The sequence below is a fragment of the Notechis scutatus genome, chromosome 1 (assembly GCF_049901735.1).
Source record: "Notechis scutatus isolate UNSWTSFEM ecotype Mainland chromosome 1, rNotScu1.2, whole genome shotgun sequence".
NCBI classification, from domain to species: Eukaryota; Metazoa; Chordata; class Lepidosauria; order Squamata; family Elapidae; genus Notechis; species Notechis scutatus.
This window is the reverse complement of record NC_142009.1, coordinates 56,528,864-56,545,422: the sequence shown is the minus strand read 5'-3', so window position 1 is coordinate 56,545,422 and position 16,559 is coordinate 56,528,864. Positions and strand designations below refer to the sequence as shown.

At 37.5% G+C, this 16,559-nt stretch overlaps 1 protein-coding gene across 1 annotated transcript in view; it reads right to left on the bottom strand.

Moving 5' to 3' along the window:
• XDH (xanthine dehydrogenase) overlaps positions 1-16,559 on the bottom strand; it is a 59,246-nt gene that overhangs the window by 36,965 nt on the left and 5,722 nt on the right. Inside the window, exons 2-10 of the mRNA XM_026681849.2 lie at positions 13,131-13,188; positions 10,821-10,917; positions 9,589-9,697; positions 9,228-9,354; positions 8,837-8,898; positions 7,306-7,374; positions 4,802-4,888; positions 2,462-2,600; positions 1,324-1,416 (exon numbers count right to left, since the gene is read on the bottom strand). Of these exons, the coding sequence (XP_026537634.2) occupies positions 1,324-1,416; positions 2,462-2,600; positions 4,802-4,888; positions 7,306-7,374; positions 8,837-8,898; positions 9,228-9,354; positions 9,589-9,697; positions 10,821-10,917; positions 13,131-13,188 (841 nt within the window). The remainder of the gene's footprint in view (positions 1-1,323; positions 1,417-2,461; positions 2,601-4,801; positions 4,889-7,305; positions 7,375-8,836; positions 8,899-9,227; positions 9,355-9,588; positions 9,698-10,820; positions 10,918-13,130; positions 13,189-16,559) is intronic.

Below are 16,559 nucleotides of genomic sequence, written 5' to 3'. Positions count from 1 at the left end.
AAACTGTGACATGCTTATTTTCCAATGTACATTACATATTTGTTGTATTTCTCCCCTGAAAACAGGAAAAATTGGGGTACTGACTTTCAGCAATCATAGTGGCAAATCTGAAAGCAACTCTGAAAAGTAGGGGAGTAGAAATTACAGGCTGATCCCTTTCAGGAGAAGCTAGAGTATCTAAAATTACTGCTGTTAAAAAGGTTGCAAGTGTCCTCAGTATGCCAAGATGTTCATTTTCCAGCAGTTATAAGATTTTAGATGATACATACCAGTTCTACCATTACAAGAAAGTGAGTAAACCTGTGGTTATGCAGCAAATCATCCCTTTAAAAACTTTTATTACATTTGTAATAAGTGAGTATATATGTTTTATTAGTTCAATGCAAATATATGCAATGCAAATGATTTTCTAAAGAAATCATTTGGAGTGTGATATGTGCATGTGTACGTAAGTCTCTGATCAATTTCTGAAGAACAGACCAGTTTGTTCACCTAAACCAGAGGCTTCTGGATAATTAATGCCACCTGATCCCAAGTCTTCATTCAGAAATTTGGCCATATGCTCTTGGATAGGTTATCCCAACCAGGCACACTATAATTTGCATTAGAATTGTAGTTCTTGGAATTCCCAGCCAATCTGATTGTTCTAAGGCAGGGGTGTCAAAAACAAGGCCCAAAGGCCGAATCCAGCCAGCAATGTGGTTAGATCTGGTCTGCTGGACCATCCTGGAAAATGTAAGGGGTCAATCCATGTCACTTCAGCCAGTCTACCCAATGCAAAGAGGAAACATATCCGCAGTTTGGGAAGTTGCATCAAGTTGGCCCTACCCACCCAGTCGGCCACGCCCTCAATGAAATTGAGTTTGACACCCCTGTTCTAAGGTATATGGCTTGCTCCAATGTGGTCTTCAGCTCCACTTGCTGTATCTGATTTGGCAATGTGCTCTACTTGCAATTTTCCCAGAAGGTCCTAGAAAAATGTCCTTGAGAGAATGCTATTCCCTGCCCATCCAGGCTTCTGTTGCTTGTTTGAACAGTACCACTTTTGCATTTTTCAATAGATTACTTCACCAGCCAATCTCACTATTTCAGAAGACAAGCATATTGAGAAATTGTGGCTGGCAAAAGTTTCAAGTGAGTTCTGAATTTGGTTGGAACCTTTCCTTGGAGTGCAATCAGTATATCATGAACAAAGAGAGGCTACAAGTGCAAAGGGAGGAGAACTGCCACCCAACTTTTTTTAAAATCATGGCTTGTAAACATTTCCTTGTGCATTTCAAGCATCTCTTGCCAATCCCTTGAGGCAACAGGCAAACTACTTACCCTCTTCTGTGTGCTGAACAGAGTTCATTTCTGGGATCCAAGTTGGGGCTATAATGACAGGGTACAGCATGTTCTTTAATCTCATTTCAATACCTGAAGAAAAAAAAATCCAAAGAGATCAGTGCAGAGGCAGCCAACCAGCAGTAGTAAATCTGCCAATGAAACAAAAAAGTTCTTATATAAAAGACTTCCAGAACAGTGGATCTCATCTCAGTGAGATGAGATTCCTAAAGCAATCTCCATAGCCAATTCCTGCATGTCTAACTTGCATTGACTTGTAATGAATGTATAAAGCCAAGAATTTTCCCTTCTGCTTCACACATTCCCAAATATTGTACCTCCAAGGGAGCGGGCTGCATCCAGCCCACAATGTGGTTGGATCCGGCCCGTGAGGCCATCCTGGTCTGCCCAATGTGAAGAGGAAAGATCGGGCCAGCCTGGCTTCAGCCTGGTCTACCAATGTGAAGAGGAAACATGCCAGTAGTTTGGGGAGTGGTGTCAAACTAGCCATGCCCACCTAGTTGGTCGCACCTACCCAGTCGGCCACACCCAGCCAGCCCCCCGAGGTCAACCACAGCCCTGATGCAGCCCTCAAAGAAACTGAGTTTGACACCCCTGGTATATATTGTTTTGAGGCATTCCTATAGAGAAAAAAATGGTTCCAGCTATGGGATCACACAAGGATCCCACAAACATAAGAAGCTTGATAGATTATGAGAGGGCATTTAGTGTCCTTACACCCAGTATTCAATATCAAATTTCCCCAAAATTAGACGTAAAGCTACAAACTACAGTCATATTCACTAAATAAACTGCATTAACAAATCATACAATTTGTTAACTATTACAAATGATAGTGGTTGGATTCCTATTACTAACCATATTATGGCTTAATACACATGTTAACCCAGGTTGTGGGGAACAGGAACACTAGTATTAATTCATTATAAATGTTATTAATTATCTTTAAAACAGAATTCCTGTTTTAAATGTGTATAAAATTGCAGCCTTAAGGGTGATGCAAGGGACTTTATTTGATATTATGAAAGAAGAAGTAAAATCTTGACTGGTCAGCCAATTATATAGTGCTATGTTTATGTTTGTGTTGTTCAACAGAAAACAGAGTTGGTCTTCTTACCCACTTCTGTGTTCCCTACTACAAGCTTGGCATTGGGGTGCTGAGCTTTCAGAGAAACAAGTTCCTTGAGAGTTGATGGTTGCAACCACATCACTCGCTCGCCTTTGAAACACAGTTGCTCAACAGGGTTTTTCTGTGTCTATCGAGAAAAGGCCAGATTTAGCTTCATGTAAAAACATGGCATCACGAAGCAAGCAATCTCAATTTGGTATGATGGAGAAGAGAAGGGTTGCATTATAGCTGCAGCTACTATTTCCAGTGAGTGACAGGCTTCAGGTTTCTTTGCAACAAGAAGCAGCACAGGAGTCTTTCTATGATGTTAATAAATCTTATTATAAATCATTATCCAGTTGGGTATTTGTAAGTGGGAGGGGCAAGAGGTCTCCAAGATCTATCTGCAACAAAGCTTGAGGCAATGTAGCTTGAGAAATACTAGCTTTTGTTTATCAAAGTTCTTTGCCCCTGGTCTCTGGCAAGGCTGCACCAAAGCCCTGTTGGTTGCAGGCCGGTAAGGCAGAACTTAAGGAAATTGGTTCCAGTGGATTACTCTTTATGGTGGTTAGAATGCAGAATTGCAGGCTAACTGTGCCTGGAGCTCAATTCTGACAGGGCCCAATTAAGCCTTCCAACCTTCCCAAGTCAATAAAATGAAGAGCCTGATTGTTGGCTGGCAATAGGCTGACATTGTAAATCACTCAGAGTGTGCTGCAATATATAATATCGTATCTGTATATCACTACGGGGTATATATAAATCTAAATGCTATTGCTATTACTAAGCAAATAATTTCATGAGGGTTTGGGTTAAAGTTAGACATAGAAATAAATATACCATCTACATTTAATAATTAATTTCAAATTGTATATAAGTAAAATAAGGATAGAACATTGCAACTTTATAAAATGAAAACTTTTCATTTGTAAAACAAAATTAAAACCATGTTTTGTTTTATTTGGATGGGAAAAATTATCTTAGCTTTGTGTGGTTCCCAAAATCTGAATTTTTAGACAACCATTCACATTTTTCATTCCATATTTGTTTTGGACAGATATATGGCAGTTCTGCCATGGAATGAAACCCTAAAATCACTGTAACACAATTTGCCCAACCTATTTTTGTCACCACAGAAATCTATCGTGTCATGTTCTATGCTCTCCGTTTCATGGAATCTCATAAAATAATACAATTGTTGTATTGGTTTTAAATCCACCTACTTTCTAATATAAGATTTAATTTGAAGATGTCATAGAATGGGATTTGAAATCAATTGTCCATTGCTTATCCACATATGGTTCTCTCATCTTCATACATGGACTTTTTTTTTTTATTTAAGGCAGCAGGAATCCTATTTATTTGCTTGTTTACTTACATGTTTAGTTATTTCTGTGTTGCCATAATTAAAATGATTCTTGATTAATCATAAAGAAAAAAATACAGCATAAAACAAGTTCCATAAAAATAAATAAAAAAGATGACTGTAAAAGTACAAAGAAAATAAAAACATGGCAACATGAAATCAAATCAGGGGAGACCCCCTGAACAGCTCATTCTTTAAATGCCTTTAAAAGACCAGCAAAGACAGAGCCTTTATGGTCATACTGTAGATATATATTTTCTTGCTGCTACCTTCTTCTAGGATTTTTTTCATTATTATTATTTTTACTTCCCAATATAATCTACAATTCTAGGATTCCCCGAAGATCTCCTGAATACAGATCAGGATGCCAAATGCCTGAATACAAAATTTCTGAATAATGGGACAAATTGCTTGACTAAGGTGAATAGATAGCTTTGATGCTAAAAGGAGACAGATATCCTTCATCAGTTCTTTCCTTGTCAGGACCCAGGCACAATTCAACCCCTGTACAGGACACTATCCTGTATTAATGTTCTGTGACATAACAAGCTTACATAATCAGAGGAATTACAAATCTTTTTCAGCAGTCAACTGTTGCTTAATGCTTTGGGTCATTTGCACTGCAAACTGTTAGTGATAACATCTGAGAGTATTTGCTTTAAGATTACACAGTGATGAATCAAGGACTCCCAATTTGCATATCATCGTTGACTCATTTTCTTCTTTTTTACATAACCAAACAACCTTTTTTCTTCCTCCTTCTCTCTCTCCAGCTCTATATAGTTCCTAATTCACCATTGAAATGTGTCAAGAAAAAAAAACCTGATGACATAACCTTTAAGTTAGCTCCAGACAATGTATCTAAGTTTAAAGTGGTGACTTCCAAATACGCTGACAGAGTCTTAGTTTATGGGTGAAAATCAACAATACCAAAATCTTCCATAAGGAAATTCAATTAGCTTGGCTAGGAAAAGAAAACTCACCAATAACTCAGGTGGGAATATAGGCTCCTGGGTAGGGTCTAAAGGCTGGAACTCAGATGCATTGAACAGAATTGTGGTAATCAGTCCCTGCAGAACAAAAGCAATGTATATATATTAGACAACCCAAGATCCAGCAGATCATTGTTTCAGAGATATTTCCTTACCTAAACAGAGAAACAGCATGATCAGGGGAAAAAGAAGTGGGAGTAGAAGCAGAGGTGTTATTCAGCAAGTTCTGACCAGTTCTGGAGAACCGGTAGCAGAAATTTTGAGTAGTTTGGGGAACTGGCAAATACCACCTCTGACTGGCCCCACCCCCAACTATTCCCTGCCTCCCAAATCCCAGCTGATCGGCTGGGTCTTCTTTTGTTGCCCTACACAGGAGAACAGAGCTGGAAAGCAGGTTAGTGGGGTGAGGTGGGGAGGGATTGGGGATTTTGCAGTATCCTTCCCCCAGGAATGGGGAGGGAATGGGGATTTTACAGTATCCTTCCCCTGCCGTGCCCACCAAGCAACGCCCACCAAGCCATGCCAGGCCCACCAAGCCACGCCCACAGAACCGGTAGTAAAAAAAAAATTTAAACCCGCCACTGAGTAGAAGTGACTTCTGACTTCTTACCAGCTTACACAGCTGACTGCCCTTTAGCAGCCAATGGTGACACCAGCTAGGCTGAGACTGTTCTACCTGATCTCCAGTGGCTGAAAAGAGGAGTCAATCTACTTAGCTTCCAGAAGACTTGGCAGGGACCGGTCTACCAAATTTCTGGATGGTGGTGCAGTAGTGCAGTACAAATTTGTGACAACAAATTTGCCAAATTTCACTGATGTCATGGGTCCCAGATTTTGGACACATTCAGTAAATTAAGCTATTTGAGGTACCTTGGTTCAAAATTTGTTGCCCCTAAGATGCATTGTTTCACCTAATTAAAGATTACAGAAACGAAAGAGACATACAAACTAGAACTAAGGAAAAATTTCCTAATAGTGAGTACAATTAACCTGTGGAATGCCCTGCCTTCTGAAGATGTGGGTGCCCCATCACTGTTATTCTATGCTCTAAAGAATTATAGTAGTATAAAATTAAACAATATTGTACTATTAAAATTATTTTCATGTTTTTTTATTTCTGAATTTTTATTTCTGATACCCAAAAGCTGAGCATGAATAGATTCTGCTTCTTTCATTGTACAATAATCCCTTCCATGATCTGCAGTCTCTCTGACTTCACACATTGCATTAAATCCAAAGGAAGATCTCACGGGATCTTCCCACTGGGGTTTTCCAGTTAAGCAATCCCACTGTCACCAATAAGGGGAAGTCTTAGGTGTTATTGGAGGTAATTGTAAAGTATTATTTATTAAGTATGCAGTGTTATGCATGTTCACTCAGTAGTAAATTTTATGATATATAGGACTTACGTTAAAATTAAAAGGTAAAGGTTTCTCCTGTCTAGTCATGTCCAACTCTAGGGGCTAGGGGGCAATGTTTATCTCCATTTTTTGCCACAGGAGCCAGCATTATCCGAAGACATTCCCATGGTCATGTGGCTAGCATGACTATACACCAAGGTGCATAGAAGGCTGTTATCTTCCCACTGAAGTAGTACCGTATTTGCCGGCGTATAAGACGACCCGGCGTATAAGACGACCCCCCACCACCACCGGAAACGCCCTCCAGAAATCCCCGGGGCTGCAGCGGCAGGGCAGAGTGCCAGGGGCCGTGGGAAGAGCAGGAAGGCTGCAGCCTCGGGCGGAGCGAGGCGAGCGGGATGAAGCGGAAGCGACGCAGGGGATCCAGGAAGCCAGAGGCGCCTTCGCTGCGTCCAACAAGCATCCGAAAGCCGGCAGTGGATATACCGGCGTATAAGATGACCCCCCCACTTGGAGGCATGTTTTTCGGGGCAAAAAAGTCATCTTATACGCCGGCAAATACGGTACCTATTTATCTACTCACATTTGCATGCTTTCACACTGCTAGGTGAGCAGATGCTGGGACAAGAACCGGAGCTCACCCTGTCATGCGTTGCTTGGGGCTCAAACTTGAGCTGTCAGCTTTCCTGCTGACAAGCTCAGTGACTTAACCTCTGAACCACTGCATCCCCCTGACACTAAATTAGTTAGCACCTAATTGTCAGGGCTTTTAACATGTGATATGGCAAATCAGAATACATGAAAAGGTTCAGTAGTCACTCCTTGTTTCCAAATAATCCTGGAATTATAATTATGAAAACACTGAGAATCTTTAACAGAATCTCCAATATTCTCAACAGTTATATTTCTGTTTATTTTGTGGGGGAGGGAGATGTGGCCTTTAAATTGTTTTTTTAATAAATTCATTATGTCAAGGGTGATAAAGAATCCAGTTACAAGAAATTACTTAACATTAAAGCAAATATTATTTAATTATTAAATATTATTTAATAATATTTAATATATTAAATATTATTTTATTTCCTTCAGAAATACTAAGTTGAAAGGCATCCAACTGTCGTTTATGCCATTTACCTCATTTTTTTCTTTTCCAGCCATACAGCAACCTTTTCCGTTTACTAGTTTTCCACAGCATCCTCCTTCCTAAATAGAAATAGGAAGATATAGAAATATGTCTAAATAAACTATGGAGCACATATGAAAGAGCTTGCAAATATTTGAAGAGTTGTGCTGGATCGGATTCAAGTGTCATGGATAAAAGATAGGGTTTGGGCTGAAGACACTGAGCTTTAAGTCCCCATTCCACCATAGAATCACTTTGAACCAATTATTGTCTCTCACCCTAATGTAAGGTAAGAATTAAATCAGGAGAGATACCAGTGTAAGTTATCCTGAGTTCTCAGAGAAAAGGTAGGCTATTAAGGCAATAACAACAATAACAACAAATCAACAATCCACTCCCGTGGTAGACAGTTATTGATTTATTTTGTACCTGGTTTTTTATTATACAAGAAATCAAATCAGCTTACACCAATAAAAGCAATATTAAACCAATGCAAATAAAATATGAAAAATTAAAATTGAGAGCCAGTTTGTCTAGTGGTCAAGGTGTTGGCCTAGAAACCAGGAGACAGTGAGTTCTAGTCCCATCTTAAACATGAAAGCCAGATGGGTGATTTTGGGGCAGTCGCTCTCTCTCAACCCAATTCATCTCCTCAAGGAAAGCACTTCATAGGTTGGGAGCCACACAGAAGACCCTCCACCATGTATCAGCAAGCTGGGGCATCTTTAAAAATGTCTCTCCTGGTAGGCAGGTTGATACTTGGGAACGCAGTCCCTCAAATCGTCAAGCCCTAACCAATATTTAACTTGTGCCCCACAGGCAAGTAGCAATTATTGTAGATTATTCTACATGGGTAGGTGATCCCTATACTTTCCATCAGTTAGCAGTTAGGAAGCAGTTGTGATTTCTGAACATTCTTGAACCCCTCATAGAGTGCAAAGCAGTAGCCACAATAAGTTGAAAGCAAGATGTGAAGAACTGTCACCATATTGCAGAAAGAATTGCAGTTGATGTACTATCTATAGTTGTGCAAGCATGTGCCTCACCACAAATTTACTACCTATAAATCTAATCACAAATAAATGACAAAGACAATTCCCTAAAGTATAGTGCCACCCCAGGCTTTACTGCAACCCCCAAATGCACTTTGTTTGTTTTTTGGTAACAGGGTTACTGTCTTGCCTGAGTATAATTTTAGCACGTTCTCTCATTTACCCCATTTTTCAATGGGGTTCCAGAATGTTCCAGAATATTTTCTTGGAATCGGATGATAATGAGAAACAAAACTGGGTATCATTGGCCTCTAAAACTCATACCTCAGTGATTCTATGAAGACAACATAGGGAACAACATTGAAATTGAAAACCAGCCCAGTAGGAGATAGTGGCAAATTACTTCAGTACTATTGTCAGGTAAGCTACATAGACATGTCTATGAAGTAATCAGAACTTTAGCTGGAGTTAAAGCAGACTGCATCTTCACGTTCACTTGGAAAAGTCAGTCTGATTCCATCACCAAGACATTTTATCTTTAGCCCCTCACCTTTGCAAATGTTCTGTACCCCTCCAGGATGGGTCTGTATCCTGTACAGCGGCAGAGATTTCCTATGTTGCCAAATCAAGTTGAAAAAGTTAACAGGCACATAGAACATAATAGAAAGGTTATTTTAGTTTTTGCTTTTCATCGACCATGGAAATTCATTTCTTTTCTTCCAAGAAAGAAAATTGCCAATAGAGAAAAGAATAATTGTCTCTGGGGCTTTGATAATTTTGGAAAACAGAATTCCAGTGTCAAAAGGCAATGCAACAAATTCACCGAGTCATGAGAGATCAACCTTATCATTTTCAAATGTATTTCTTACTTTATTCCATGATGAAAAGTAATTGTGCCAATAAGGATGGGAGTTGTGGTCTACTGTGTCTGGCAACCTTACCTTGAAAAGCATCTTCAATCTCTTCCATTTTAGGCTGAGGATGATTACGAAGCAATGTATACATGGACATGACAATCCCAGGAGTGCAGAAACCACACTGTGATCCGTGGGTTTTGGCTATTCTCTCCTAGAAGAAGAATTGGTTCATACAATATGCCATGACAAATCAACTTACTTTTAGTGACAGGTGTGAAAACACCGAGTGTCTGGTCTGGGTCATACATCACATTATATATAAAAAGTAGGTCTTTGGGTATTGTGTAGTATATGAAATGCCAATTGTTCATACAATGAACTATAGCTTAATTTAATCTGTGAACCTACATATTTGTTAACACATAGTCACATCTCCCCAGTTCACCTGTACAGGGTGCAGCCTTGTCTTTGTGCTTCCGATGCCTTCAACAGTGGTTACAGCTACATGGTGTAGAGCACAGATAGGGAATAAACATGCATTTGCAGAATAATGTCTGGAGAAATGAATTAAGGAAGTTGCTTGTTTTACAAAATCTTCATTTTTCTAAAGAAGTACAATAAAATCAATGAAAGCCAGTGTTCAGGATTACGCAGTCTCATACCAGAACTGGAACAGAGGTAGATACATGGGTATCATCCCAATGTTTTGGAAGACGATGCCTTTCCATTGGTTATGCTGATTGGGCCTGATGAAAGTTGAAATCGTAGGCAAACATTGGCCAAAAGATGTAGCTTCTGATTACCAGCACCATTATTGGATAAGATGTAGAAAGTAAATGGGAAGGAGAATAAACTGACATCAAGACAATGATATTATCATTCCTTCAGAAGATCATAGTTCACTGTAATTCACTGAAATCTGGCAAATATTAATCTAAGAGACCAGAGTTGAAAACTACAATGATTTTAATAAATGCTATTGGACACGACTTTGCAATTAACAACAATCTAATGCTTCAGTAGTACTAAAATATTAGCAGAATTATTAGACAAAATTTGAATGTTGAAACTTTAAATTCTATGGAACTTCAGGATTTATGGAATCACAAAACCATAAGCCTGGAAGGGACCCTGTAAATCTTCTAATCCAAGCTGAAATGTAATGGATTAGAAATGTTGGGGAAAGTTAGTCCTACTAATAATTGTCCCAAAGGTGCTTTTTTCAGGAGGCAATTTGACTTTCTTGTTTTTCTTTGAAGGTGTTTCACTTCTCATCCAAGAAGCTTCTTCAGCTCTGACTGGATAGTGGAGAATGGAAAGGTTTATATTCCTTTGCATTGTTTGCATTGTTTTAGAGAGTCATTGAGGCCACTTGGAGGTTTATGACCTGGATAACTGAAAATCTCCATAGACTCCTACTAATAATCCATACAATTATGGCACGGTACTATATTTACATAGCTCTAACACATATCTGTACAGGAAGCAGATTTTGCAAAATATTTACTATTTCTTGTGTGCAATCTTTTCTTGACCTGCAAAGGAATTTCAAGAGAGACAGATTGTTTCTGATAAGCACCTATTCCCAAATATCCAGCATCTGCCCTGTTTATCACAAATTCTGCACACCCATATTCAAAACCTCTTCCATCTTAGTGAATGGGGTAGAAAGGATACATGATTTTTTTTCGGGAGTTGTCAACCTTGGAAATCATGACTGTGCAAGCACCACAGCCTCCTTCTCCACAGCCCAACTTGGTTCCACACAAGCCCACTAAGAGGGTAGAGCTTAAGGAAAATGTACCAACATGGCTATTTGCATACAGTCCTTTATCACTGAAAGTCTCTGGTCCTGGTAACAAGCTTGCATTGTGGTTCATAAGAGCAGGCTAAAAAAAATCTTCCCTTTTTTTAAAAAGAAAAGCTATCTGGGTTTATTCTACATGTATTCCCTGATGGGAAAACTGATTTTCATGTATAGGGTTTAATCAATTGATTTTAAAAATTACACAATTATTGAACAAGAATAGACTACATTGGCTATAGACTCCTGAAATATGTTCACACAATATGCTTAACTTGATTACTGGATTCAGAGAATATATCAAATCATAAACTAACCAAAATCATCAAGGCACAAATCATAAACTAACCAAAATCACCAAGGCACAAAAGCTAATAAAGATTAAAACAAATAATATATTTTAAAATTTTAATATTATCATATTTAGAAACCACTCATCTCCCTCACAGGGGCACCTTGGCTGGTATTTCTTGCAAGTGATGTAAGCACAGCCTCCAATTATTATCTTATTTGTATGTCAATATTATCTTATTTGTATGTATCTTATTTGTATGTCAAGAAGCACAGCCAATAATGGCACACGACCTTCTCTTTTCAGTTCTTCAAGCAAGTCTTTAAGTCAAATTAGTTCTAAGCTGCTTTTTGCTAATCAGTGTTTTTTGTTGATGGCTTTTTGAGAGTTTATGCTAATTTAATATGTTGAGTATAAAACTGCATACAAAGCTGGAAGTCTCATAATATGCCTCTTTTATGGTTTTGTGATTAATATGTCCAACTTTAAGTATGTATATATTCTTAAATAAATACAATGTTATCCTTTTTTAATTGCTGAAGAGGATCAGCTGGTGAAAAAGGAATAATTGATTTATATGCACTAGATGTATTTTTTGTTCTACACATATGACTAAAAAAAAATCAGATTAGGCATGAATTTTGCATCACAGAAGTCAAGGAATGTGTATTTCTAGTAAAATATATGATGTTCCACTTGGAAACATTCTTAATGTAATTATACTAAGCAATCATTTATTCATGGCAACACTACTCAACTTTTTATGAAAAACAAATAAACTGGACCCTAACAGATGAACTTTCTCTAATAGTCTGCTCTTCTTTCCTGGTCCCTCTTTCAGCATCTAAGATTAACTACGATGTAAGCATTAATATGCTAGTTATTTTAAACAAGAGAGAAAGCTTAGGCTTAACCCAAACCAGTGAATTAATCCCCTTAAATTAGCTACCCTATCCCTTCCCATCTCCTGAATTTCTGATATCCAAATTGAACTCCCTGGTTCATTTACTGCAGGAAAGAAGCATTGAATCATTCATTACCTACAACAGAAAACAGATCCCAGCAATGGCCACATTCTTTAACACAGGTGCCAATGATTTATTTAGGTTCGCTCAATCCAGATTTCTGAGCTCCAAAACCACATTTATTGCCTAAGCTAGATTTGTGCAACTTAAATGTAGTTGTTAGTTTGTGGTTGGGCATCAGGTGACCACAACTAGATTTAATTCATGAGAAAAAGGAAGGTAAAGACATCTTTGCAGCACCTGGCATTTTGTTTGGCATCTTATTGAAGCCTTATTACATTATCCGGGAAATGTATTTTAGCAAAAGGTGTATGCCTGCCACTCCTTAGGAAAACTATTGTTGTCAGGCAACAGATACTGGAGGAAGAGCAGTCATCCTTCATATCCTCCAGTAATGGCCAGCTGTAACCAACAGTTATTGCAACTGGCGATAACTGAGGCTGTATAGAAGAACTTAGGACTTGATAATAAGGGATTAGCAGATAAGTAGGAGGTAAGAGGGATTGGGTAGTTGATGGGCATTGCTTGTGCATTTTGAAATCAGCCATGTTGATTTTCCAACATAGGAATCAATGAAAGTAGAAGTAGCTCAGCTTCTTTTGTATTATTCCAATGCAAGACAGAAGATGAAGGTTATCCATCTTCTCACACAGAGATTTTACTATCAGTTATGAATGTGTTTTCATTCAGTTTAATTCTGGCAAAATTAGAAATATTGGGAAGAACAGAACTAGCAGGCATGAAATCCTCAGAAATCTTTAAACTTATTCTACTCTACTCTGGTCTGCTCCTGAATCCTTAGGCCACCTGGAAATATACGGACTATTTTAAATTCCATGCAGTGCATGATTCTTGAGCTCAGATACGTTTCCTTCTAAGGTAGGTCAGCAAAGTAGTTTCTGGATCCACATTCTTTTCCACTATCTAAAAAGAAAAAAGAAAAATAGTTTCGTAAAACATATTTAACTATAAATACATATGTATGCTGCAGCTAACAAACAAACTGATATCATCCATCAGCATCTGATTACATTGTAGAAGTCAGAACATTCTACCATTTGTGAGTGAATTTCACAAACCACCCAGTCTCTTTGATTAAGTACCATTTCTTTTTTTTTCTTTTTTTGTAAATTTTATTTGAGTTTTCACACAAAAAAATACAAATAAAACATTTTTTTTGAAAGTAGCGTGATCCCGGGTTGCATTTCTTCATACAGACACAAATTCAATTTGATGCTCATTTTTATGTTCTATTCCATATCTTATTACTGTTTTACATTTTCTACATAGCTTCTCCTCTCTTTTAATTTTCTCAATTTTATTTTAATTATCTCGTCTCAATTCAAATCATTATATTTGTATTTTTTGTCTGTCCTGTTTCAATTTCATATTATCTTTTCTCATTAAACAAAGTTTCTCCTGTAGTTGCTAATTGGAGTATGACACCTTTATATCTTTTAAGTTTATCCATTTAACTCTTATTTAGGCTTCAATATATACCTTAAAATTTTAACATTCAATATAATACATTCCATTCGGATTCTGCTTGGTACATTCATAAAATACATACTATATTCTTTAAAAAAAAGATTATAAATATATGTAATTAAAACAATATATTCCATTCCAATTCAATTATATCATTAATGTTAATATTAATTAAAATCTTAACTTCTTTAACATTACTTTTCAATTAAATATCATACTTCTATGGGAACAGTTATAAGCTTACCTTGATTAATCCCCCCCTCTTCACTTATATTTTATAAAGCATTAACTAATTAAAATGTTCCCGTTCCTTCCTAATTCAATTTTCTCATTTATTTTATTAACAAACTATTTTATCCCTCATTTTAATCATACATTATTTCCAATTTCCAAAATTATTTCTATTACTAATATAACAATACAATCTTATGTACCTTTACAGAATCCCTTTTTCAATTAAATTTTCACCCATTATCTCTAAATAGGCCCTGTCTTGTATCGATCCTTTGTAACTTCTTTTCCTTTCCTTCTTCCCTCTCTTCTTCTCTCTCCCCTGTTTACCCCCATGTCTCTACCTCCATTTCTCTCTTCTGTATTCCCCTCTTCTGTTGCTTTCCAATATTATACTTATTTTTCAATTTATTTTTCTTTTCTTTGGTTGTTTTTTTAAGTCTTAGATTCTCCATTCTCTTTCCCCCCCTTTCCTTTTTCTTCCTCACATAGAATTACTTGTTCATTAAAGATGACTTCTTCTTTGTCCCAGTCTTGTTTTGCAGACGTTTCTTGTTGTTTCTCATAGTTCCAAATCTCCATTTCTAAGAATTGAAAAACGAAGCCAAAAAACCCCTCCCTTCTTGTGCATCTTCTTTGTACTTTTTAAGTTCCATTTTCAATTCATCCAGAAGTAGTGCCATTGTATAAATTTTTAAACAACCACCCGATTAATTTTAGTCATTCAAGTGCAATAACCAAGAATCCAAAGATCACCAAGTAATCCAAATACACGCAAGCTATTTCTTTTTGCTTTTTTTTTCACTTTCTCTTCCTGGGGTTCTACTGTTTAGTTACAAAGTTTCAGTTAAAATGTATCTTTTAGAAGTCTTGTTAAAGTTATACTGTAGATTCCTTTCAATTCCAGGCAGTCTCCTCCCTCTTTCCAGATCCTGCCCTTTTATTCTTTTTCTCTCCTTTCCTGCTTATGAAAAAAAAATTTAGTGTCCAGAAATCTTTGTTATCCCTTTGACATTTTGTTTTATTTTCAGCTTAATTGCCTGTTGATGTCAAAGCGGATTTTTCCGATTTCTTATTTAAGTCTCTTAGTTGTCAGTATAGGGAAAGGGAGAGAAGAAAGAAAAAACCAAACCTTTCCCTTTTCACTTTCCTTCGCTACTTCAGACTCTTCTTTGGGAACAATGTTATTTTTTTGTAAGTTTAAATTCCAGGGTACCTTAGTTGTTGCTTTTGCAATTTAACCCGGTCAGCCAAAACTTTCACTTGTTATCTTCCTCCTGCACATTCTTTTCCGGTCGAGTTCTTCTTTGAGGTGGCCATTTCTGACCACCGCTGCAACCGCCTTTGGGAAAGGGAGTAATAGCCAGCTGAGGAGGAGAGATGCGGCTCTCCTCAACCCTGCTGGCAGTCTCCCCCCTCTTCACCACCTCTACGGGGTGGCTTAGCCCCGAAACCAGCCGGCTCGGGGCGCTCCAGCGGCAAGCTGGATATCTGATATTAGCACAATATCAGCACGTATTAGCACGATATTAGCATGTATCTGATATTAGCACAATTGAGAAAGTCCAGAAATATTTCACAAGAAGAGTTCTCCACTCCTCTACTCGTTGTAGAATACCTTATGCCACCAGACTTGAAATTCTAGAACTAGAAAACCTTGAATTACGCCGTCTTCGGTCTGACTTAAGCATGGTATATAAAATCATACATTGCAATATCCTACCTGTCAATGAATACTTCAGCTTCAACCATAACAACACAAGAGCACACAATAGATACAAACTCAAAGTAAACCGCACCAAACTTGATTGCAGGAAATACGACTTCAGCAATAGAGTGGTCAATGTCTGGAATACTCTACCCGACTCTGTAGTTTCTTCCCCAAACCCCAAAAACTTTAACCTTAGACTGTCTACTATTGACCTCACCCCTTTCCTAAGAGGTCTGTAGGGGCGTGCATAAGCGCACCAACGTGCCTACCGTCCCTGTCCTATTGTTTCTCTTATTCTTTTATTTTTCTTATATGTACCCATTTCATGTATTCACAACTATGTATACATTTATACTTATTATCTTGTAAACAATTGACAAATCAAATAAATAAATAAATAAAGCCCAGACCGAAACCGTGCACGATTGCAGATTTCTGTCTGTCGCCGAAGAAGCTCAAAACCAGAAGCCCAATTAAGTACCATTTCTTAAAAGAAATATTCCTGCCCTTGAATCACATAGCATTTATAATATACAACTGCAGATGACAATGATTTTTGGAGGTAATCAGGTTCAGACCTGATCAATATTGGATAGGAGACATCAACAAGTTGCAAGGCAATAGAAAGTCAAAACAAATTGTGGAAAATGACAAAAATAAATCAGTTTTGCATTATTGCCAAGCAAACATTTTGGATGTGTTTATGCAGTCACAAGGAGTTAAGCTCAGTTCAAGGTATATTTACTTTTGCCATGGTGTTCAAACAGGTTTTGGTGCCTTTTATCATTCATTTTAAAAAAGATTTCTAATATATTTCCTTGTTTTGATTTAGGTGTTAATAGTCTTACTGTTTAGTAGAAAGAAT